Source organism: Capricornis sumatraensis, chromosome 22 (genome assembly GCF_032405125.1).
Source record: "Capricornis sumatraensis isolate serow.1 chromosome 22, serow.2, whole genome shotgun sequence".
Taxonomy (NCBI): Eukaryota; Metazoa; Chordata; class Mammalia; order Artiodactyla; family Bovidae; genus Capricornis; species Capricornis sumatraensis.
In genome coordinates, this window is record NC_091090.1 from 27869634 (window position 1) to 27895496 (window position 25863).

Genomic DNA, 25863 nt, shown 5'->3' on the forward strand with positions numbered 1-25863 from the left:
AAAAATAGAGAGGGTGGGGAAGGGGGCAAGGAGGTGAGCGTTCGCTTGGGTGAAATTCGGAAACCCTGTGTCTTAAAGGGCGCCCATGTTCGAGGTTCGGTTAACTTTGTTCCTGTTGATGTTTATGTTTTTCTTAAAAAAAAAAAAAAGCTATACAAATCACCTTACCAAGAAAAAATACACTCAAACGAACAAACCCCCACATATCTTAAAGTATTTTCCAGTATCTTCTTGAAAAACATGCTGCTTAAACCTTCCAAAGGTTCAGGTGACCATTTCTTGATTCTCCGTGATTAAAACCACTTAAAAGTTATAGACAACAAAGGCAGATATAAAATATCCCATCCCTCTGCAAAGAAGGCTTGAAAATAACATTGCGTGATTCTACACCTATGTTGCTTCCGACATCTGAAAAAAAAAAAAAACAAACTTCATAAAATGGAGACTTCAGCCAAAGAAAGAATGGCACATGGAATCCGTTGAAAATACAAACAACCCGTAAAGGATGAGTAGGACAGACTTAGGTGGTTATACAGTATTTAAGTTTTTTAATGTGTTGGGCAGAATGACTAGGAAAATATAAGAAATGGTCATTGTGGTGAGCCGGCTTTTTTGTTCTACAGTGACTAAGGTACAGTGAAGAAAAAAAAAAAAAAGTTGTGTAGCCATCAACACAGACAGATCACCCTTAAAATCCCCAAATCCAGCTTTCAAAAGCCTCCTGCTGAACAAACAAGAACAGGAGCTTTTGTATTTGAAAATCTCAGTAATGGTCCCCTTTTAAAATCTACATAAGAAAATGGGGGAACTGTGGGCACCCTGGTTTCCCCAAATGAATTGTAAAGATTTTAAATCAGTGGGTACAATGATTCATCATTTTCAATATAGAGGTTTTAAAATGTGTATATTTATATTAATCATGCTGACCAACTCGCTCTTTCCTTTAAATGCATGTTTAGAGTCTGTAGACTCTTCGTGACCCAGGGGTGCTTATATAACTAAATGTGGGTGTCTGGGTGTAAATACGTGTTTATGATTTTTTAGAATATATATGTCTGTGGGTTGCATCTAACTCCAGTGTGTGTGATCATGTTTTTCTCTCAGCTGTGGCTTACTTCTCCAGCCTATTGTTTGAGACAACAGATATAAGTTGCGATGGGAGAGGAGCGTCGGATTTGGTGTGTATCCCCCATTTCCAATTATAGATGGATCATTACAGACAGCGGAGTCCTGAGAAGCCAGACATCTGCTCCTCACATGAATGCACTCACCTCCTAGAGACCAGGCTGCCATCATGCTCTGGAAGCTCGTGGAGAATGTCAAGTACGAAGATATCTATGAGGTGAGCCGACACCCCCAGATGCATCTTAGAGCTTTGCAGATAGAGAATTTGAGCTTCTTGACACTGCAACTCATCTATATTTTTAAGCTATTTGCTTGTAGATTTCCGGCCGGTGTTCTCAGCTTTCTCTAACTTTTCGAAAAGCTGGCTTGGGGAGACTTCGACATTCTGAAAAGGGACTTTAAGGTGGAAATCTGACTACTTTAACCTAGGAGATTTCTCTGATTTTTGGTATTTTATTTTTCTTTCCCTTTTCCTCGCCCCCCCCCCCACTTCCTTCAGGATCTGATGAGGAACGGGTGCTAGTGAATGTGGGCAGAGAAAATAGAGACCAATAAAGGCAGAGGCTCCTCGTTTTGAGTGTGGGAGAGAAGTAGACTTTCAAGCCTCCTTCGCAACAGACTCGGGCTTTGAATTTTTATTTTTAATAAAAATTTTGAGATCGATAACAAACGGATCCAAGTAGCGCACGAAAAATTAGAAAGAGGGTGGTCAACGGACAGACGGATAGATGGATGTAGAGAGAGTTCAAGCCAAGGAGCCGTAGCAGACAATTTTTTAAATTTTCTTTTTTTCTTTCATGTTTCTCTTCTTTGAGACTCGGGGCGTACAAACGGCCCCATGTCTTGGCATTTTTAACGAAATTTTCTACCCGGGTTGAGTGCGCACGGTTCGTTAGCGCTGAGGCCAAGGGGACTCCCCCTCGGATGGAGATGCTGTCTGCAGCCCGGCGGGCGTCTGCCTCCTTGGGGTCGGGCGCGCGGGCCGTGCGCTCGGGTCTCGGGCGCCGACGGAGCGGCGGGGCGGTGGGGCTGCGCGCGGGACGGGCGGCCGGAAGGAGCGGGGACAGCGGCCCAGGCCCGCGGAACTTCGCTCCGAGCGCACCAGCCGGGGAGCCCCCGAATTAGGGGCTGGGGGGCGGAAAGGGAAAGCGAAGATTCCGAGGAGACGTCGAGAGAGGGAAGCGAGAAAGAAAAGCTTGGAGGAAGGTGAAAGGAAAGGGGCAGAGGAATTGGGGAAGGGGGAGGTGGAAGCCGGCGAGCGGGCGGTGGCTAGAGATCGGGAGGGAGTCGGAGAGGGGAGGTTGAGAAGCCAAGGCTCCGGCGATCGGCGCGGGAAGCGCTGGGTGGACGAAGCGGTCGCGGTGGAACGCAGAGGATCCCCACCCCGCGAGGGACACGCCACCCCGCCCGCTCCGGGACGATCCCAGAAAGCCGGACGGGGAGCCGCCTTGCGGACCCTGGGAGTGGGCTCCTCCCGACTCCGCCGGCCCAGCCCCGCGACCCAGACCGCGGCTCCGAGGAGCCGGCGCGAGGCTTACTGCCACGGGTGGAGTTTCAGAGGCAGCGCCCGGCGCCCGCGCCAGGGATCTCCCAGCTCTGCCCAGCCCCGAATCTTGATTTTGGGGTGTGTGTGTGTGTCTGTGTGCGTGTGAGAGAGAGAGAGAGGAGAGAGGGAGAGAGGAGATTCGTCTTTCTGCGCAGTGATGACTTGGGGCTTTCCTTTCCTCTTTGTGGTTGTGTATTGACTGTAACGAGAGAGCCGCGCCTCCGCCTGGTGGGGTTTGTTTCGGTTCGGCCTCCTTTTCTTTCTTTAACAGCCGGGATAATGGTCAGTCGAAGGCGCTAGAACAGTCCTAAAGAATGTGAGCGCCTAAAGTGGGCTTGGCGCGGGCTGGGATTGGGACCACGGTGTAAATAGCTCCGGGTATACAGAGGGGCTTCACTGGGTTCCGAAAAGTAAGCAGGATAAAACTCGTTCTAAGAGTCCAAAAGTAGACTAGCTAAATGGGAGGGAGGAGGGAGGAAGAGGGAGGGGTGGAGTGGAAGGGGGAAAGAGGGGAGAATAAAGAGGGTGGGAGAGAGAAGAGACCGACGGAGAGAGACAAGAGATACTGCAGGTACTCCTACTGCCTAATTTTTCTGCTCAAAAAAAATATAAGAGAACGCGAAGCCGGTGGAAGGAGTCTATTTAAGTCGGGAGGAAGGTTGAACTTTAACAGAAATGGCAGTCAGGCCAGTTGAACGGGTTCCTGAAACATCCAAAAAGGTTTTCTGTTGCCCCTGGCTTTGCCTGGAAAGGATAACTTTGGTGTACTTGAAGATTGATTGCATATATTTTAAATTGAAGTTTAAAAAATCAGACTGCAGGAGCACTAACGAGGGAAAGGCTACACAAGGGATGGAAAGCCCCCCATTCTCTCCTCTGTCCTTTAATAAATAAGAATCATCTCCAGTATACTGTGAAAGTCTGTAAACGTCACTGTAAACAGCCGGGCCCACCGGTTCCTTTGCTCTCCCCTCCAAAGGGGGAGGCAACGCCTTTTTATTTTGTTTTCTAATCTGCACGCCAAGCACCTAGGGCGATCAGTTCTTCCCATTAGGAAAGTCCCTCTCCAGGAACCTAGACACCTACGGTTCAGCACAAGACCCCAAGGATGCTCTCTTCTTCACCGTCTGGTCCAGGGGAGCAGGGGCTGCTTTAGGCGCGTCCCCGGCTCAGTTAATTGAAGTTCTGCCTCTTTCCTGCTAAACTTTTTCCCCCGGTCTGCCTTTGCCAGCCCCCTCGTCTGATTACATCTAGTAATTCTCCACTGAATGAACGTCATTTACAATAGTAGGGGAGCTCTGCGCCCGCTGCTGCTTCACGCTCCATTTGTCCTCCATTCTCCCTTTAAAGTACTCGTGTAATATTAATAGTCATGAATATCAATTATTATGAGGCGGTGTAGGCAAGCGGAGGGAGGAAGGGGCGCCCGAGCAGTCTGAGCCCAGCTTCGGGCGGAAGAGGACTGCTCCTGGAGCCCCGAAGAACCGCAGAAGAAAAAAGGCCAAAAAGACAAGCAAGAGGCCGATGAACAGCTCTGTCTGTGTGTGACAGGCGTCGCCAATCTCGTTTGGGGGTGGGGGGGGGGAATTTTTTTTTTTTTTTTGATGGCTTGTCCTGGAAACACCTCAAGCTCGGCTCCTGTGTCCAGCTCGTTTCTCTGCTGGACTCCTTGATTTTTTTTTTTAAATCATTGTTTGATTTTGAGCAGTAACCAGGCTTTTTTTTCCAGATGTTAGTCCACACCTATTCATCCATGGTGAGTCTGGATTCACGTTGTACCAGAATTGCATGCTCTCTCCTCTCACTGTCTCTCTGTCTCTTGTGTGTGCGTCTCACTCTCTCTCGTCTCTGTCTTCCTTCGAGCGCCTTTGGCTTGGTAATTTAGCACCATAATTGGACGAGGCTGCAGCTGCTTCTCTGCATTGTGTGTTCGTCTGAGCTCCATGAGTCAGCTGGGGAGTAGGGGGAGGCCGAACAGAAAAACTTTTTATTTGCCATTGCAGTTGGGAAATTTAGGTGACTATTTCTCCAGAAAGAACCATGGGGACTTTACCATGGCATTTCCAGAGAGGAGAGGGAGAAACACACACTCACACACACCTACCCCTTTCACTGAGTTCAGCAGTCCACTTAGGACCAACACTTAGTTGTCTAGGCCTTTTGTTTTTATTTTTTGGTTTCCCCCGCCCCTCCCAACCCCAGGTCTTTCATCTTCACACCCTGAAGTAGGGACAATATTAGATATTGAAAAGCAGTCTTAGAAAGAACTCCTTTGAACCACAGTTCAACTTAATTTAAGATGGACTCAGGATATGACTTTTGAATGAGATCCATTTCAACCCAACACTACATAAATTATTTAATTCCTCTTGGGGAGGAAGGGGTGACTGGAAACTCAGATCAGGCAGATTCCTGGGTGTCCTGGAATGACCAGGTGGTGTTGGGGAACTCCTGGCCAGCGGGCTGGGTTGCCAGAAAGGCAGAATTTGCTTTTGAACAAGAGGAGCCGCACAGAAAGTAGTAGGAAGTTTTATTTGTTATGCTCTGGACCTCTGGACGAGTTAGAAAAAACAGTCTAAAACACCCAGAAGAACAAATACCGTGTGTTAGACTCCTGTATTTTTCATTAGGGAATTGATCATTTCCCCCCCTCCCCCATACACATTGTTACTTTACTCTCATCCCTTTTGCCAGCTTTGCACCCCAACAGAAGGCTTAGATGTTGGTTCAGTGGGTGAGTCGCCCCCATGTTCCCCTAAACCCTCGCGTTTGGAATTGCTGAAATCATGTACCCTCTGAGTCAGCTTGGGAGGCTAAGTTTCAGACTCTTGTTTCCCCTGTCCTGGGAAGAAGATGCCCAAGCCGGGTTTCTCCATCTGTCGCTTGTGTTTTTTGTTTTTTGTTTTTTCCTTCCCCTTCTCTCTCTCTCTCTCCTCTCCGCTCCCAGGACCGGCACGATGGCGTCCCGAGTCACAGCTCGCGGCTCTCCCAGCTGGGCTCGGTGTCCCAAGGACCTTACTCCAGCGCCCCGCCGCTGTCGCACACCCCGTCGTCAGATTTCCAGCCGCCCTACTTCCCGCCCCCCTACCAGCCGCTTCCCTATCACCAGAGCCAGGACCCCTACTCCCACGTCAACGACCCCTACTCCCTGAACCCCCTCCACCAGCCCCAGCAGCATCCCTGGGGGCAACGGCAGCGGCAAGAAGTGGGTTCAGAAGCCGGTTCTCTCCTGCCCCAGCCTCGGGCCGCCTTGCCCCAGCTCTCGGGCCTCGACCCCCGGAGGGACTACCACTCGGTCCGCCGGCCCGACGTGCTCCTGCACTCGGCACACCACGGCCTTGACGCGGGCATGGGGGACAGCCTCTCGCTGCACGGCCTCGGCCATCCCGGCATGGAGGACGTCCAGGTAATGGCACACAAGCAAACAATAAACAAGTAACAAATGCCCAGGGATGGGGGACGGGTGGGGAGGGACAGCTCTGTCTTTTGGGGGGGTGGAGGGGAAGGTAGTTTGCATAGGGGCAGCTGGACTCGATGTGTGTAACTGTGTATTACCTGTATGACTCTCTAGTGGCATTTTCTGGGGTTTCAGTGACGAAAGCTAGAAGTGTGAGAAATGAAAGAATGAAGGAGAAAAGTGTGCATGTGTTTTGCTAGTTTGGGATCATCAGAGTCAAAGCTAGGTGTTTTTGTCTTGCCTTAGCTAGGGGACTCCTTCCTGTTCTCTTGGCTTTGTGTAACCAGGCCGGGTGCCCTCGCAACCTCTACCCCTGGGTCTGGCCCCCTGACGTGGCAGGTGGAATCCTGGCTGCCCGGAGGCTGGAGCTGCAGCATGGAGGTGCAGGGACCTCTACAGAGGTTCTTGCTCAATTTGCAAAAGACTCTGTTAGGCATGACAATGCACACTGGAAGAAAAACGTGTTATTTTGTCCAAGCCAGGTCTTACTTTGAAAGTCCCATAAGCTGTAGAACCCTTTTCCAAGAGAATTGAGCTCCAGAGGCAGCATCTGAGCAATGGAAGATTTATGGGGAGAGACCCAGAAAGTCATAATTCTGTTTAGGGGTTCATGAGGACACATACAATTTTGGAGGTTTTTTGCCCCCTTTTGGACCATGAAACGGCAGTGGAACAACATTCTCCACGTCCTTCCCCAGTCCTTCTTTCTGCTAGTACCCTCCTTTCCCCAGTGTCACCAGTTGAAGAGGCATCACATGTTGTTTCTTAAAACAAAAGGCTCTAAACACACCCCCATCCCATCACTATCCCATCTGCAACCTACACAATGGAGCCTGATTTGGTGGAGAATACTTGGTTAAATTAAACAAAGAAACATCAAAGAAATGATTTCTGAAAACTAGGTGATTCCGAGCAGATCTCCTTTTGCTCTTTAAATAGTCTCTAGAAAAGATAAATATGGTTGAAAGGTTTTCAAGTGATTCTTCAATCTCATTGGCATGGCTGTCTGTATTACACACCATTATAGACATACCTCTAAAGCTAAGGGACATGAAATGGGAAAGAGAAAGGGTGCATTAGTCCCTTCTCTTTGCCTTGCTGAAGAAAATGTATTTTGAATAGTTAAAATGTGGTGATAGCATTAAATGCTGTCTGTGTCTCGTCTATGATGGTTTACTGATTTAAGGGAAATTTAGTTATTTAGTATTTCCAGAAATAATGGAATCACCTGAGTTGTGGCTGGATTACCCATAGTCATAAGTGGTAGTTTTGTTGATTTAACCAAGTTTAACTGTTTCTGTCTTGGAGGTGTTGCTCATTTCAGAATATCATATGAGAAAGGAAATATTCAATAGTGTGTGTGTGTGTGTGTGTGTTTTAATGCATTGGGGTAATACTTGTCTGGGGGGAAAGTTTTTAAATTAACCTCTGTGGGTATGGTTCAAAGTGCTAGATAATGAAAGTGGATCAACTCATCAGCATTGCTGTTGGCAACGCTACATTGGCTGTGTCACTACCACTCTGCAGGCGGGGTGGTCAGGCTACTAAACCCAGAGACTGCACCCAAAGAGGGAACAGATTTCTTTGCTTTTAGTCATTTTATTGTATTTTAAAGATAGAATTGTGAGGACTTTGGAGGGTTTGGTCAGATGCAAGAGGCAAGAATAAAATAGGTCAGGTTGGTGTGTGTTTGGGAGAATACCCTTGTCGAAGTTGCGGCTGGAGCTGAGACCCGGGAGGTGGAGAGAGCCCAGAGCAGAGAAAGCGCAGGCCTGGGGCCCTGGCTGCTCCCCGCCCACCCCATCTCTCCCCGTCCCTCCCCCGGAAGCATCTCAGCAGGTCCCCTGGTGAGGTGGGGAGGCCCGGGAGACTTTCTCAGGGTCGACCCTCGGTGTCAGAGGTCAGGAGGAATTCACCCCGAGCCTTCCCAGGAGAAAGGGAGGATCTCTGTCTCCCATGCGATGACAGGCCTCCTGACGCCGGGTGTGCTTGACAAGACACGGGGCAGGTGACAAAGAAAGACACGGGAGGAGATGGACCAAAGATGAGACCCCTGAATCCAGAGGCTGCGCCTCCTCTGTTCCATCCCAGAGGCTCTGCTTCTGAGTTAGGGATCAGGAGTGCAGGGGACACAGCGGCTGGCAGTTTCAGCGTTTCCCATTTCCTGCCTCTGCGGTATGGGTGGGCTGCGCCCCGCCCCACATCTGTAAAAAGGGACCAGAGATGCCTCAGCCTGAACCCCAGTCACTTGTCCCATCTCAGGGGCCTAGTGTGTGTCCGGGACCTATGTCAACCCAGCCGCGATCGGGCAGATACCAGGGAGCTGCCAGGCCAAGGAGCGGGGGAGTGGCCTCTCAGCCAAGGGTCCTCACCTGGCCCAGGGTCGGGGCAAGATGTTGTGTGACCCAGACACACACGCGGGGCCACCGCCCCGATCGTGAAAGAAGCAAAGGAGAGGAGCTAATTAACCAAATGCTTCTAATATTTTTTAAATGAAACTATAAAACCCTGTCAATTTCTATTTCAATTTACTCACAGGGGCTATTAAACCAGCAAATCGCTGTTTGGGTTCTGGTATGCTACATTTCACCCATTGTATGTGTGTGTGTGCGTGTGTGTGCGTGCGCGCGCGCACGGGCAGGCACGCAGGGAGTGGGGACAGTGTTAAAAACTCAGAAAAACAGCATCAGAAAGAAAGAGAGCTGGAGATGATACTTAGTTTGGAGTTTGTTCAGTTGCTGTGAACACCTCTTTCCTTCTTCTGGTCTTTGCTCTCTAACCTCTCATCACCTCTCCTACCTGAGTGTAAACATATGAGGATGTTAAGTCAAAGCCCCTACACACACACACACACACACACACTCAAACACACCCTACTGTCTTAAAGCAACCCCTGGTATCACTTTTAACTAAAGAAGTCTAGTAATTACGAGTCTGAGTTGTTTTTCCGAGCTTCCGCATGCAGTCCTAATTAAATCTTTACGATCCTCCCTGTGACGATTAAGCGCCAGCATGCTGCGTGAATATCCTGTACAAAAACCCAGCAGGCGGCCGTAATTAGATAGAAAATCAGACAAGAGCCTTCTCATTAACTACCACAACTACCCCACGTCGCTGATGAGGCGTATATACATATTTACGTACCGACGTGAGGGTGAGGTGTGGGGGCGCACGGTCCCGGCCCGTAAGATCGCGGGTCTGCCCGTCCACAGACACAGGCGAATATTTCTGTCCTGCGTGGACACGTCGCCACTGTAGACACGTGAGCACAGGAAGGCGTGAATTTTGTGTGTGCGCGCCCGGTGTGCATGGTGGGGTCTCCTGGGAGTTCCGGAGAAGTTACATGAAGCATTTTTTTTTTTAAGCTTTTTCTTTTTACTATTTCTTTAAGATGGAGATGGCATGTTGCAACATGGAAAATGGTTCTTATGGGGAATAACAATTTTCCTCATCTTTCTGAGAACAGAGGAATGGCTATTAAAAACGAAAAGAAACAAATTAACATGCCCCTCCGTGATTAGATCATCTCGTTTCTAATGTGCTGCTTGTTTGGGGTAGACAGTCTCTTCCTTGTGATGAACACACACCCTGTCTGGGGATGCAGCTTGAGTGGGTGGGAGGTGCTGTCTAAACACAACCTCCCTCTCAAGCCCTTTGCTTTTTACTGCTCTGTAGAGAGGGTGACAGATTGGTCCAAACTTAGGTTTGTAAGGATCAAGGAAAGCGGCTGGACATTGCAGGAAAGGCTAAGACTGATTTTCACCGGGGCGTAGAGGGTGGGAATCCACTACTTTTGGATGCCCTGGGATGCACAGCTAGAAGCCTAGTGCATCCTGACAGCAAGAATATCATTCTAACAGCCATTTCCCCTCTGAAGTGCAGCCAACATCTAGGGTCGAAATTTTCCTTCTCTGGAATGCAACTGGCAAGGAAGGTGACTGTTCTTTGCCATGACCCAGGTGCTGCACACCGGGAGATCCTCTGTGTGTGTGTGTGTGTGTGTGTGTGCGTGTCTGTAGTTACTGCCTTCCTAACAGGTGTGCTTCTTGCTGGGCAGCAGCAGTGGCAGGGGGAGCAGATTGTCAGGTTCCTCGGAGGGACTGTCCTGCAGCAGGAAGCTCACACAGCACTGAGATGTGTGTGAACTGCAGTGGGTGTGCGGTCCTGACGGCCTGCAAACGTGTTCCTATGTGTTGCTGTTTGCATTCCATTCCAAATTGCTCAGACTTTAATTAAAATCCTATAATGTAAACTATTATGTATTTGTAAAATAACTCTGGGGTTAAGATGCACTGGTATAGCATAGAAAACAGACATCGCTCTGACTAATATTGGTGGAAATCTTTAAGCGGCTGCCAAATTTTCACAATTCATAAGAGCGAATAATATAAGTTTATGTGTCTATGTAATATCTATGTTTAATATAATCACTAAACCAATCCTGCATCCCAGATGCCTCTACAGTTTCTTCTTTCCTCTTCTTCCATTGGAAGAATTTATAATTTGGGTGAATTTCATTTCTGTGTCCATTTGGAGGTAATAATAATAATAATAAAACCTCCCTTTGTGAATTAATATAAATGGAAATAACAGAAACTCCAGTTTGGAATGACATGATTTATGTGTGCGATTCTTTAATATCCAGTCGATTTGAATAGTGATGTTTTTATATTCACAGTCAGTTGAAGATGCTAATAACAGCGGCATGAATCTATTGGACCAGTCTGTCATAAAAAAAGGTATGGATTCTTCTCTGCCCCCCACCAAAGTAAGCAAAGTTTTCCTGTGCATTCATGTCTTTATGATGCGTTTTCACTTTGAAGGACTTCATTGTTTTATAAGACACCAGTGTTTGTTCACAATCATAGGACAGTGGCTATCTGGATGAAAATGCCTGTTGGGAAGAAGGGATGGGGGTAGGGACTGAAGGCAGAAACCCTGATGAGAGAGACAGAGACCATTGCCATTTTTCTCACAGTACATTTGCTAGCAGTCCTAGATACATCATAAATAATTGAACTACCATTATGTATGGTTGGGAAACACTGCTTTCAAAAATATGAGGTAATTATTTCATTGATAACTGGAGTTTGTTGAGCCAAACCCTATGCCATTGGGGCAGCTCCTTCTCTCCTTGCTTTTGTATTTTGGGGTGGTAATTTTGTTCCCAGTTCTCTGTGTTTTACGAGTTGTTTCTTCAGATTTTTTTTTTTTTAAACTGTGCCAAATGTGTCGCTAAATATGCTCTTCCTGAGAAACTGAGCTGGCCTCTGAACATTTCTCAATCTTCCTACATATGCATTCATGATTTAGTGTGACTGTGGAATCACCCCATACTGGTAAAGGGCATGTGATATTAACAAATGTTTGCAGTCTCTTGTACAGCTGTAAGCAAAATAATTAACTAATTAAACTAATTAAATGTAATTACAATAACTCATTTCGGGCGTATTGCAGCTGCTTAATTTTTCCCCCTCTTCTCTGACAGTCACTGAGAGAATGCCTGGCGATTAGTGTGGCTGCCAAAAGGCCCGAATGTCACTCACATGCCACAAATTTAGGAGCTTGAATGTGTAAACAGTGCAATCTTTAATTATCGCAAGAACCGGTATTTGGAGCTACAATTTTAACTACTGTAACCCTTTTTTTATCGATGCTGGAGAAGGCCTGTCCTTCTGTTTGGTGTCAACAATCCCTAGCTGCAGTCACTTCTGATTCATTTGAGCCAGATGACATTCACAGAAACAATTAAAAGGGAAAGGATGGTTTGAAAAGTAATGCGGAGTCAAGCCGGTAGAGTATGAGGGTTGTGAAGCAAGGATTACAAGCAAGATGAGGTGTGTTCAATTTTCTGTTCTTAGAAAAGCAGGAAAAGTCACTTTGAGAGGTGGGAGGTGGAGAGGGGAGGCTGTACTTGAAATGATGCCATTTGGCTTTTGAATGTAATATCCTGAAGACTAGTAGGGTTTGAAGTAAAAGTATTTAAGTGTTCCTCCAAATGTCTCCGACTCTTCCTTAGATAGTATCGTTTCGGATTTTTAATGCCAGGGTTTGGGTTTGCTGGGACACTTGGGCTTGCGCTTTGATTTGCAAGTGCACTGACAGCTCACTTCACCATTCCCTCCTGGGTCTTCTCTTCTGGTTAATTGCTGGTTGATGGGATAGGGGGGTGGGGGTTAATATGGGGGAGGAGGAGGGGCGCTTCTTCATTGGCTTTCTTGGTTTCTTTTCTAGTTTCTGTCCCTTTTCATGGAAAGCTAAAATCCCTTAGCTCAGAGTTCTCTATGGGGGCTGAAACAGCATCAGGGCTGGCGGTGGGGCAGGCCCAACTGACGACCAATTAGAAATATTATTAATAGGCCAATAAAAATATTTGGAACTTAACTTGCCTAACAAAATGGAGCTGAAAATATTCTTAGATGTGGGATGTTTTGGTTTCAGGGCTTGGATATGTTTGTCAGTGAAATGTGAATATGCATGTATATATGAGGGTCTCCAGGAATAAGAAAAGGAGAATATTAACTAAGGTGGCGGTTTCTGGTTTTGGAAAGATGGACTACTTTTCATGCCCCCCCCCCCAAACCGTTTTAAAAATGCACAGCCTAACACATCTAAGTGGCACCCCGGTCGTTCTATTGATTTAAGGAGTGTGGTATGAATATGAAGTGTGAGGTCAAGTCCATTATTTAATATTTCAGGTATTTGCTTTATTACATGACGGAAAGATCCTAATATTATATTTTTATCTTTAGAGAGCCATGGGCAAAAGTGGAATAAATGGTTGATTTACTTTTCTAGATCACCATGAGCCACTTAAAATAAGGTTATGGATTCATTAGCTCTTTCCCTGCCCTCTGGTCTCCCGTCTTTGCCCCTCCCCCACCTTTATGAGGAAGAGATTAATTTCATAAAAGAGGAGGTGAGAACGTTTCCTGGACGAAATATTCTAAATTTCAACAACTGGCAAGGGACCTGGTTGCTTTATTTTCTAATGGGCTTTTAGAGAGATTTCTAAAGGTCTACCTTATTAATAAAGTGGCAGCAACCTGCCCAGGTTTAGGTTTCTCTGCCTCTGTGTATTTAAGGGAGAAAAGTTAGACATAAAGGATATATGTCTCTGTGCGTGTGCGTGCGTGTGTCTCTCTAATTATGCAAGGTCTCCGTCCTAAAATTTAACCCTGTCCAGTTTTTCACCCGTGTTGATATCACCCCATTGATTGTAGGCTAGCTCTCTTGTTATGTTTGCTATCTGGGCTTAGCTGACATTTCTGAAGTAATTTAGTTAAGAGGAAATGAGTTGTTCCCAGTAGAGAGAGCAAACGAGTGGAGTGAAGGTAGCCAACGTGATAAATGGCTCTTTCATTTGAAGATCTCCAGAGCTCGTTTACGGCTAATTTTCTGTATTGGCCCCCTTTGAGCTATTAATGCAATCGGCAGGGACTGGGGCCCCTCTCCTCTTAGCTGCCCCATTAGAGCTCCCATTAAGCCAGCGAGTCTCAACTCCATGGCAGGAGTTGGGGGCGGGGGGAGTAATGAAAGGTGCTTTTTAAACTCTCCTAATCTAAACCGGCAGAGGGTGGTTAATACGATTTGAAGGGGGCTGGTCAATGAGCAATCAATAAAGTAATAATGAGAAGGATTCGGTACATTAACAGTCTAAAAATCCAACGAGACATTAAAAAATCATTCTTAACTCTCAGTTCCATTAAGATTAGGAATCTGGGCCGGGCAGGGGGTGGGGTGGTGCCCAGCTCCTATAAATGATCACTGCCACTCTCCTACCAGCCTAAAGAAGGCTCACCTAGGCTTTCAGAAAAAGTGTTTGGTGCAATTAGAGGCCAATATGCAATCGACTGGACATCTCAGACAGCAGAAAAAGATGCTGGGATTTCTTGGAATGACTGGCATGGCTGGAGTCCAAGGTCCAAGTGTTGTGACTATGGGGCATTTTCACTGGTCTTAGGGATATCCTGTTTGGTTAGTTTCAGTTCAGCTTCTTGGTTCTCTCCCACTTTTTTCCCGTTAGTTCTGGCCCCTTCCCCACATAAACACTTTGATTGGTGTGAATTTCCTCTGGGTATGAGGGGAGATAGAGAAATAGCCAATTTCAATTACAAGGGGCTCTGTTGAGATTCCGCCTTCTGACCTAGGAGGTCAAAGCACCCAGAGTCTGTCAGAACCTTTGAGAAGGCTATGAGTTTCCTCTCAAAGGGAGAGGTTCACGTTTTCAGAGCTGACTTGGGTCCCCATCGGCCTTTATTCAACTAGAGACTCTCAGCTACATTCCAGCCACCCAGGGAGTAATCAGAGTTCATAGAATTTCAAAGCTGGAAAGGTTAGACACTCTTCTCTAACTCCCACCCCCACCCTCCAGTGAGGAAACTGAGACGGAGAGAAGACAAATGACTTTCTCAAGGTCCCACACACTGAGTTAAATGATGGGATCCAACCCAGTTTCCAGCCTCTTAGGCTTTGCTCTTAAAGGATGCCAACACTGGATGTTTGTAGTTTTCTTATGTTCTGGCTTTCTCTGTGAGAATCCTTTTATGTTTTTTCTTTAGGATTTCAGTGCTCATGATTATACACATGCTCTTATATACATATGGAATAACATTTAGCCCTCAGGTAGATGAGAAGCAATGTAAGTATGAGGAAAAGGCTGATCTGCTGGTGAGAAGTAATTATTTCAAGCAATGCTCCACCAAGTGAAAGTGAAAGTGAAGTCACTCAGTCGTACTCTTTGCGACCCTGTGGACTGTAGCCCACCAGACTCCTCCATCCATGGGATTCTCCAGGCAAGAATACTGGAGTGGGTTGCCATTTCCTTCTCCAGGGGATCTTCCCGACCGAGGGATCGAACCCAGGTCTCCTGCATTGCAGGCAGACGCTTTAACCTCTGAGCCACCAGGGAAGCCCCAAAAGATACCGCCAATAGCAGAGGTTGCCATATTTAAGTACGAGCACCTTTCAGAGGGACTTAGGCTTCAGTCCATTAGATGGGTTCATTTCTTCCTTCTCTCCCACCAACAGATCAGAACCACAGAAGACCTGCCTCCAGTCAAACACAAAAACAGAGCTGTGATTTCATACTTAAGTGTAAAGAGTAAAGATGAAACGCTACCTTATTAACACTTTAGCTCTATAGAGTCCACTAATGAATAAGACTTTCTCCAATCGGTTTTCCTTCTACTCTCTCAAATTAAACTCCAGTCCCTGTAATGAAATATTGATCGATTTTTAAACCTCTGTTCTTCTGCCCCCATATAATGCAAGTTAAAAGGGAGGGGGGCAAGTTTTGTGGGTGTTAAATCCAGAAGTTGGCTACGCTATCCAACTGAGAACTGAAGAGGAAAAAAAATCCCACCCAGTTTTAATGTATGCACAGAAAATTGTAAACATGTAAAGAACTGAAAGCTTCACGCTGAGTTTTGCTATGCTCCATTTCCTTACCATTTCCTGCTGTCGCTTTAAACCTATCTTAGTCATCTCTGGGTTCCGTGAGCAGGAGCAGTGTGCTCATAATTACTAACAAATCAACCGGGCCCTGTTGCTCTCTGGGTTTATTGATAAGCTGGAGGAAAGCAGAAGGGAAAAGACAAAGAGAATAAAATATGGGGTTAATCAGCTGAGGAAAGCAGGTGTGAGTGGAGGGGAAGGTAGATTTTAACAGTAGGCTGGACTTAGAAGAGTGTGAGACAAGACATGTGCAGAGTCTAGTTTAGGAGACCATTCAAAGGCCAGCATTTGGCACCTGAGGATGAGAAAGTGGAGGGTATGAACAAGATTGATACTTAAATTCAAAAATAGAAATATAACCTGAAGTGCCTCTGCTCAAACAGTCTTGTCGAGCGGGGGTGGGGAGAGAAGGGGAGTGAAAAAACATCACTCTCCCCTTCCTTCTCCCCCTAGACAGCAGAGTGCTGAGGAATGCTGCCTGGGTGGGTGATATTTAGGTGATAATGTATATGCAAAAAGTACAGCCTTTGAGAGGGAGCTATGGACATTCCCCAAAGGAAATTGCTCTTGTCAGGTAAATCAGGCAATTAACAATAGTGAAATTGAGGGCAGGCTATAAAATGTCTCGAAAGGCCTGGCTTTTCAAGAGATTTGCCACCTGGGACTGTGAAAAGCAGGCAGAATTCCAGTTCTCAGCAGATATTCAGTTATCCAGTATGGTAAACAGGAATTAACTTACTATTTTCAAGTTGCTTGGCCGTGGGGGATGGTTGTGTGTGTGTGTGTGGGGCGGGGGGGGGGGGGGGTTCTGTTAAAATGTTCTTTCTAAATACAGTAGAATTTAAATGTTTAAATGTTGCTGAATATCAAAGACAAGGCTTTTTATACAACTTATTTCTATAGTTCATACCATATTAAAACTACAAAGGGCCATCTGTATTTTGCAGAAAAGTTTTCCAAGGTTACCATGATCATACATTATTTGTTTATAGTGCCTGCATATGAATCTGAAATACAGAAATCAGGGCAGTATTGAAAAAAAAGACATATTGAAATAGATGTGGATATTGTGTAAGATAATTAAATGACAGGGTGTTCCCACCCCAATCATTATTTTTTAAGTGACTTTAAATCTGTATTTTACTCACATTTCCCTCAAATGGGAAGCACTTCACTGTGATGAAGGGAATCAGAAAGAAGAAAGCCCACTTTGTAACTGCCCCACCACCGTGACAGTGCAGAATATTCACTTGGTTACCTGACATCATTCATTCAGCCCTGGGAGAGACTATATAGACAGATCAGAAATTCTAAAATGTCTACTAAGAAGTAGAAAAACGGAATGCTTGTCTCCCTGTCCACTTTCTTCAGAAAACCCTTTCTCCAGGCGTTTGTAAAGAGCCAAATGCAATTCATAGGAAATAGAAGATTTGAGACCTACCTTTTAGGAGTCCCTAAAATATCATGAAGGTCTGAATGCTGGGATCTGTGGTAGAGAGAATCAGCTGTTTCGAGAACACTCAGGGTGGTTAGTTTGTTCTAGTAAAGGGAGGTTATATAACTTGCTTGACATGTGGGGTTCTAGGTTACAAGGAGTAGAAAAAGCATATCTTTCTCTTACCAGGATTATAGAGTGAGACAGAGTCTTTATAAAAAGGAAGAATGGAAGCATTCTTTTTCATGCCAGAAACATTGTATGTTTCAATAAGTCCCCTGGCCTGGTGATCACTGGAGAGGTGCTTGAGGTCCCCATGAAGAAGCTAAGGTTTAAGGCAAGCCAGCAGGGAGTGTCACCTGCCCAGTGGCCTGCAGAAAGAAAATGGGCATCAGCTGTGCAGAAGTCCAAGGGAGGGAGACTGCCAGGGGACTAGGAAGCTGATCGTTCACTGTTCCTGGCTCCCAGCCTCTTGTTCTACCAAGCCCCGCCTCTTCCTAAGGTGCAGATGACACTGAAACACAATTAAACAGAAATACAGGCTGGAGAGCCTGAATGCGCCTGGGTAGCAGTGGCAACCAGCTGTCAGCTCTTATTAACTTCTGCATAAAACATACCTTGAGTGCGGTTTGTTATCAATTACTTGCCGAAATGAAACAACTGGGGCAAGGCAAGACCGCCGCTCACATGAATTAGAGTGATTGGTTGATTGATCAGGGCACCTGTTGTAAATCATAACTGCTCCAAACAATCACCAGTCGGGTGCTTTACGTTAATTTGTAAACAAAATTCATGTCACCACGGAATTGCTTTCACTGGAGAGGAGCATTTGGGTTCATTTCTAAATGAATCTGTTGTTAGGATACAGCAAAGAATGGGATCCACTGTAGAGAAATGAGCAGCTCTTTTGGGCCCAACTGTCCCAATTTAATGGTATTATTACTTGGCTGTTCTTGGGCAGAGTGACTGATGGGGCTCACCATCCTGATCTTTGCCAGTGATGACCATAGATTTGTATCAAATAGGAGAGGAGGGAAGGGTTCCCATAAAGACCATTGGTGTTACTATTTTATATCACTGATAGGGAGCATCGCCTTCAGGTTTCAGCACCAAATGTGATTATCAGGAGACAGATGAGGACATTAAGATTCAGAGAGGTTTAGTGAGATGTCTAAGGTCACACAGCCAACACGTGATGGAATTGGATTTGTCTGGCTTCACAGCACAATCCAAACTCTGGGTTGCGTGCTTTTCCTGATTTGTGTAGTGAGCGGGACTGTGGCAAGCCACTCTCACATGTCCACACACTTGGGGTAAGTTTCCAGAGGTGATGGCTTTTGCATTTTGTTTGTACACAGAGCTCTGAACGCACCGCGGAACCATGGGAACAAACACTTCCTCCTGCAGCTTTTCCTCTTGGCGCCTGGCCGGTGGCCTCCCCATGCGCAGGCAGCGACGCATTCATTCTATCGGCGGTCACTAGGATCGAAACCCGGTCACCTTTATGGCATATTTTTTTTCTCTCTCTCTAGTTCCGGTTCCTCCCAAATCTGTGACTTCTCTGATGATGAATAAAGATGGCTTCTTAGGAGGCATGTCCGTCAACACCGGCGAGGTGTTTTGCTCGGTCCCAGGCCGTTTGTCTCTGCTTAGTTCAACTTCAAAATACAAAGTAACTGTGGGAGAAGTTCAGAGACGGCTGTCGCCCCCCGAATGCCTCAATGCGTCTCTCCTCGGCGGCGTCCTCAGAAGGTAACCCACCACCCCAACCACGTTTTAACGCCGCGCGGTTGCCTAGCAACCGAATTCTGTAGCTTACAGCCGCCGCCGCCGCTGCGTGCTCCGCGCCCAGCTCGCGCTGCCTTGCCCTGCCTTGCCCTCCCGCCAGCCTTGCGGGCCTGGGGACCTTCCACTTTTCCCCCGTCCTGTACCCGGCGCCCCTCTTCCCACTCCCAGGACACTTCGGGGCATTCTCTACCTTGAATGGGACCCACAATCTGCACACACTTGACCTAAAATAGGAGTATCATGGAGCAACCCCCTCCTCACCTGCAATGTGCTCCGATCTCTTATTTTGTTTTAAAGTGCACTTGGCGCCGACTAAGTTGATCCTGTCCCACTAATGCATTGTACCCCGCGGTTTGAAAAGCTTTGTTTTAGACTTGTGTGACTTCCTTTCCTCAGTACCACTACCAAAAATAACAATGACACCATTTTAGAAGTATAGACGGGTATTCCTTGGGGCCTTTCATGTGCTCCCCAGTGATGGAGAAAGACAATCCATAGACTCCTTGTGTAACTGGGGGAGAAGTTGGCTTTTATCTTAAAGATTCAAAGCCTCCCCAAAAGTTCCTGCCAACACCTGAACTCTTCTCTTAGTGCCTGTGATATGAAGGTGTGACATTGCATGACATGAACTTTTCAAGTTAGCCTATCTTTGGAGTTGAAACTCCCCTTCTTCCCTAAAAGTGGCCGGGTGAACAGCACAGCAAAAGAAGTTAGAGTAGGTTTTTTCTTGTATTTTTAGCACATAAAGGGGGATCAACTGGGAAGAAGGAAGGGTGTGACCCACAGACTTTTTTCACTTTGAGTCCTTTTGCTCTGCTCTACTTTGTAGTTCAATTTCACATGAGTCCTTTGAGGTCTACAGTGTAGAAGTTTCTTTCAATCACCCCTAGGAATTGAGGGTGTGTGTGTATGAAACTTACTATGAGATTAAGTGAGATGATCAATATAAAGTGCTTATCATGCAACTAAACTCCTCTGGTGCTAGTTTTACTGTTATTATGATTGCTAACATCATCATTAGTTTCATGTTTCAGTCTTCCTTCCCCTTTTAACCCAGCTCCATTTTATTGTGACTCTTGACCTCTTACTCTCAAAGCCCACCTGTTTGAGGCTGAGCCTTCTCCTTTCTGAACCACCCAGTTCTTCCCGTCTTTCGGCAAGGTTGTACTTGCCGGCTTTGGCTCACCTCTCTGGCTCCATGACCAGGAAGGAGCTGGGCTTGTGCACGTGCAACTTCTACCTTCTCTGGACCCACAACCTACACCCTAATTATTCCCATCTGGTGTCATTTTTTATTCTCATGAGATAAAAGAATGACTTGATTTTTTTTTATGTTCTGTATTGCAGAAATTAAGCAAACCTCAGCAAACTATCAGCAAATAACCAAAAGGAAGAAAAAAAAAAAGTGCTAACCTCAAGTTAAAACCTCTTCAAGCTCCACTGGGCTTTAGATTGCTAAATCTAAACTTTCTTTCAGGAGCACTCTGAGGTTAATCAGAATGTTAATTCTTGCAATTTCAGAGCCAAATCGAAAAATGGAGGGAGATCTTTGCGAGAAAGGCTAGAAAAAATCGGTTTGAATTTACCCGCTGGCAGACGCAAAGCAGCAAATGTCACGTTACTCACCTCTCTGGTGGAAGGTAAGCAAGACGTGTGGCCATTTCACGAAGTGGCAGAGTTTAACTGTTGGCTGAAAGCTGACATTTTACACGTTTCATGATTAACTGGAAATCATTGCAATTGTTGTGCCCTTATGAGTTGGATGTCAAGCGTTTGCTTGAAAAGTTCAAAGGTCTTTTTACTTAGAGGGAGTGGCAGTTGTCCAGAGGCCAAGGGATGTGTGCACGGGTCCCTGAGCTCTGGAGAGTGCTCAGGTCTGGCCTCCAAGTCAGTGCAGGTGCCTCCAGGTGCAGGACATGGTACCTGAAACAACCTCTAACAAACTCAAGAATAACTGTAACTAGCAATCCCTTCTATACTCCTCTCCTTCCCAAATTTTACCTCCGAATCCTCAGTAGTAGTAAACACACTGTTGATTTGTGAAATTATTGTGGCATTCATGATCTCTAATGGTCATTTTAAAACTCATGTCACTTCCAGGGCCCCTATCTCCCGCTGATTACCTGGGATTTATTGAAATAGAGCTTCATAAGACCAGTGACCTAGGAGAAATATGGGTTGGGGGTGAGGGAAATGGGAGGGGGCAGTTAGGAAACATGGAGGGGAGTCATGTATGATCTTCAGTTGTAAATTTAAAGGCCCATACTTATAACAAGCACATTCTAGTTTGCTCTTCATTTTGGGATTGGAGATGATATTTATGGTATGTAATAAACAGGACCTTCTCCAGAATCTAGAACAAGTGGATCTGCATTTGAATTTGTGGGTTGTGGAAGACACAGGAAATACAGCCAGAAGGGCCTAATAGAGGAAGTTGTAGAATCTTCTCTAGAGTCTAACATGTAGGTTTTGGTTTTTTCTTCTATATGGGTACGATATTATGACATTCCTTCAGGGAGTTAGTTTTTGGAGCAGAGGATCTTAGAATATTTAGGCAGCAACCATAAAGTCATCACATTGACAGGCATTGCACTTTGCCATCTTTCAGGCAAAGTTGCCTGGCCCAAACTTATCCTCTAGAGGCAGAGGTGACCAAATTTCCAGACCACACTTATTAGTGGTTGCCTCTCAGCCTGGGGGTTTTACTTTTTGCCCTTTAGCATATTGCTAAAATCACAATCTTCGTTTTGAAAAGCAGTCAAGGTAATTTCAGCCCAAGACAGGGATTTGGGTGAAAAAGGAAAGGAACTGGAAAACCCACTGAAATGCCAGTATTCCATTGGCAGTTTTCAGTGTTGTGAGTTGTTGTAAGTTGGAAGTGTTTGGTTACTATGCTAATGATGATTAAAAGTAGTCATGCTCCTTACAAATAATGTGGCTATGGGATAATTCAGCAAATCTCTTTTTTATGTTAAGATCTTCCCTTCAACCCCTAAGGCTGTGTTTTTAAAGGGTAATAATGCTTTATTCGAAAGGGGTTTCCACGTAAATTGAGGAGTCTCTCAGCTGTCCAGGTTTTCTATAGCTGCTGTGTCATCTTTGTGCCATAGAAAGTCCTTAACTAGGAGAATGATGGCAGGAACCTCTGAAGAGGAGAAATCTGAAACCTACCTAGCAGGAAACTGACAAGGAGAATAAATATTTCATTGCTGGATAGACACTGATCCATATATGATTTACATATTCTTTAATATATGTGGACATAGGCACACAGGGATCTATATTTGTATGTATTAATTATAGGAAGATACAAAAGTTAGGAAGACTTAAATTTTATTTAAAGCAGGAGTTAACATGTTAGATGCTTAAAAAAGGGGTGGGGGGCAGATCTGGCTTGAATGTTCAGCACTGTCTGTCTAGGTGCAATTGCAGGGTGGCTTCCAAAAGTGGCCCACCTTTCCCTTAGGGCTGGGGTGTGGGAGACCCGAAACTATTCAGGGGATGCCTAGCTAGGATTTGACTGGAAGAGTGATCAGGGAGAGGCTGGAAGGAGCAGCAGGAATAGTTTGTTCCATCAACTTTAATCATGGCCTGAGAACCATGTTCATCTGGGCGTCTGTACCACCTTTGCTACTGCCCCCAAGACCTGTTTTGTGAACAATAACAATAGACCAGGAAACACCTCCTGATCTTGGGAAGGTCTTGGGTGCTGATTATTTCCTCTGCGGCTGTCTTTTCAGGAGAAGCTGTTCATTTAGCTCGGGATTTTGGGTATATTTGCGAAACGGAGTTTCCCGCCAAAGCTGTTTCTGAATATTTGAACCGGCAGCACACGGACCCCAGTGACCTGCACTCCAGGAAGAATATGCTGCTGGCCACCAAGTGAGTGTCCTAAACTCGTCCCTACTCCCAACCTGCACAGCCACCTCGTTTGGGAGGAGTCGGTGGGAGCTCCCAGCTCAGTGGCGAAAGCCTTCGGATTGCTGGTAGGGAGCCCTCCCAGCTCCACCCTGCTTCGCGTGCCCACCCCTCAGCGTTGATTAGGGGCTCTGTGTGTGTGTCAGTCTTCTCTGTTTCCGAGATTTTGAGAAGGATGGCTTTATTAATCAGAATCCAGGCTTTTTAACAATTCACATCTCCAGCCCTGGGGGTGACAGGCAGACCTTTGCGGGGTGGGGGCCTTATTCCAGTTCTTCCTGCATCCCTGGATGCTTGTTTCTGCCCAGGTTGCACATCTTCCTGTCCTCCTCACACAGCCACGTGTGCTTGCTCAGGGTGTCTGTATGTCACCCACGTGTACCCATCTCTACCCTCAGCTCTAATTACTCTCTTTCCAACGTTGCTGTTTGGCATCTTCCACAGACGTAGAATTTACTACAACTCCAGAGGGGAAACTAGTAAATCTCTGGCTAAATTTAGGTCTAGAGCTCATTTGAACTTTTACAGTGGGTTTTCTATTTATTTGATTTACTCCTGTCTTTGGCTTCGATGTCATATTGCTGGTGTTTTATGGCCGGCTCAGGCCTTCAGTGGGCGGCGCTGCGTGCGCCCGCACGTTTCTCTCTCAGGCACGGCCCAAGCAGCGGCGCTCATTTATTTAGTGCTCCAGGACGCGGTTTGTTCCGTTGACAGCGTAATTTAAAGAAATATATGGAAGGCTGAAAAATCATTTGCTCAAATTTGTCCAGATGTTTTTGAGACGTGATTGGAATTTGATTGCCCCTTTCCGCAGGGTCAAAAAATATTAATGTCCCAGAACTTTAATTGCTTACAGACCCCAGTTTGGGCTTTGAAGATTTAAAATGTTTGACTCTAAGCATTTGTTCTCCGCAGTTCAGAATTTCCTTTTTGGCACATTGGTAATGAGTACAAACTTCAGGAAAGCCTTTAACCATCCCTTCCAACGATCAAAACCTGGCACCCACCTCTTTTTAGAAGGTTTTCCTTGATGTACTAACTAGCAATATAATAGATCTTTGTCAGTAAATTGCCCTCCCACCCCTTGCCCTTGGTGGCTAGCGGCAGGGGAACTGTTTGGTGCTTCATAAAAGAGTAAAGGTACTTTGGGGAAAAACTAAAGCCAAACTGGATAAATTAGATAACAGGATTCCACAAACAACTCTGTGGTTTCCCTGAGGAGTGCTTGTGGCTTCTCTTAGGCCAGCATTTCTTAACCTGAGGTGAGCATCAGAATTGTCTGGGGAGCATTTCCAAGATAATTATTCGTGGACCTAGCCCCAGGCTCCCTGAATGGGACCCCATTCAGGGAGGGTGAGGGTGGGAGTGGAGGCCTGGATGTGTTTGTTTGAACCCCACAGGTGATTCTGAGGAACTTCTGACTTAAGAAACTGCCCTATTTAGGTCAAAACTGTTACCTGTTTCTTCCTGGTTGGGATGATGTATGCCTGCATTTTGAACAGAGAAACCAGTGAGAGCATGCCTGGTAGTGTCTTCTACCCATCAGTCTTAAAACCAAAAGCCTTTTCTGGCTGTTGCAGGTGGGGGAGGAGGTGTTTTCCACTCCTTTGGCTGTTACTTCTCCTGGGAATAATCCCCTTGGAATAGGTGCCCCAGAGTCATTCACATGAGCCTCCAGGCACTGGCCCTATTCATCTGTTGGCCAGACCAGGTGTCACCAAGTGTCAGACCATCCCAGGGAGGCCTGAGGTTGGAGTTCTCTAGTTTTTCTTTTCTCACCACCCTGGAGACCAGGTGGAGGAAGGCTGACGTAAGCCTGCCAGTCTGTGAAAGGCTATGACCTTTGGGATGCCACGCCTCTGACCACGGTGAACCAAGCCTTTGGGCCTTCAGGGCTAAAATCCTTTTGTCCATCTCCTATATTAAAAATTTCTCAAGTAAGTTCAGTCCGTAGTTAGGCATGCAAGATTTCTAAGGCTGGGAGATTTGGGTGCCTTGAGGAATTAAAAACCTTCAACAAATAAAAATCTCCCCTCCCTGGAGTCTTAACCATCTAGCTTTAGGTTTTATTTAAACAATGTGGGACTCCTTTTATATGGACAACAATCCTGTTGTACAAAGATCTTCCGTAGCCTACACTTTAAAAGAAAGGGGAAAAAAGGGGAGGTGGTGGTGGTGGGAATACCTCCCTTCACAAATACTGCAGGTAAACAGCTTTTTGCTTTGAATGGAATCAGCATTCTCTCCTGGAATAAACAGTTGCTTGCCCTGGGCCATGCACAGCTCCAGCAATCTGCTTCTGTGAGAGGGACAGGCTTGTGGCCCAGGGCTCTAAATCTTTCTGGGCTTTCTGAGCCTGATCGCCAAGAGGTTGGAGAGGCAGGAGAGAGGAGGGGGAAAGGGCTTTAAAAAGAACTGTCAGGTAAGAGCTAAAAATGACTGAATATTCCAAATCAAATGCTAAAAGCCTAGCGATTTTCCCAAAGCAGGGTTTATGCAATTTCCTGCATAATGAAGGGGTGGGGGTGGGGGGGTGGGAAATGGGCAGGGGAGGGGGCTGCCGAAAAGGCCAGGCTTTGGGATGGAAGGGGTGCCTCACCTCCCCACCCTCGCTTTCCTTACAGTCCCAGCTGCTCGAGAAGGCCGGCCGAGCGCTGGGAAAGGAAACAGAGCGGAATCGCCCGCATTAGCCTCGCTCCCCGGCTCTCCGGTGACCGGGCGCCCCTGGGCTTGTGTGAGCAGTCTCCTTTCTAATGCCAATGACAACGACACTGAGGGTGGTGTGTGTTTGTTTGTTATTGTGGTTGTTGTTCCTCTCCCGCCCCATTTACAGGCAACTTTGTAAAGAATTTACGGATCTGCTGGCTCAGGACCGGACTCCGATCGGGAACAGCCGGCCCAGCCCCATCCTGGAGCCGGGGATCCAGAGTTGCCTCACGCACTTCAGCCTCATCACGCATGGCTTCGGCGCCCCGGCCATTTGCGCCGCGCTCACGGCCCTGCAGAACTATCTCACCGAGGCGCTCAAAGGCATGGACAAGATGTTCTTGAACAACACCACCACTAACAGGCACACGTCTGGGGAAGGCCCAGGTAGTAAAACTGGCGACAAGGAGGAGAAACACAGGAAATGAAAAA

The 25863-nt window shown here is 46.4% G+C and overlaps 1 protein-coding gene across 2 annotated transcripts; it reads left to right on the top strand.

Annotated features, from left to right (window-relative positions):
* The first annotated feature begins 1261 nt into the window (after window positions 1–1261).
* On the top strand, window positions 1262–25863 carry TFAP2B (transcription factor AP-2 beta). 2 transcript variants are annotated; one of them, XM_068960665.1, is made up of 7 exons: window positions 1262–1342; window positions 5619–6077; window positions 10807–10867; window positions 18552–18771; window positions 20329–20447; window positions 22548–22689; window positions 25559–25863. In XM_068960665.1, the coding sequence occupies exons 1-7, from the start codon at window positions 1262–1264 to the stop codon at window positions 25857–25859; spliced, it is 1383 nt and encodes a 460-aa protein (XP_068816766.1). In that variant the 3' UTR covers window positions 25860–25863. The 2 variants fall into 2 exon arrangements, with proteins under 2 accessions (XP_068816766.1, XP_068816767.1); XM_068960666.1 differs by lacking the exon at window positions 1262–1342 and adding an exon at window positions 4401–4427.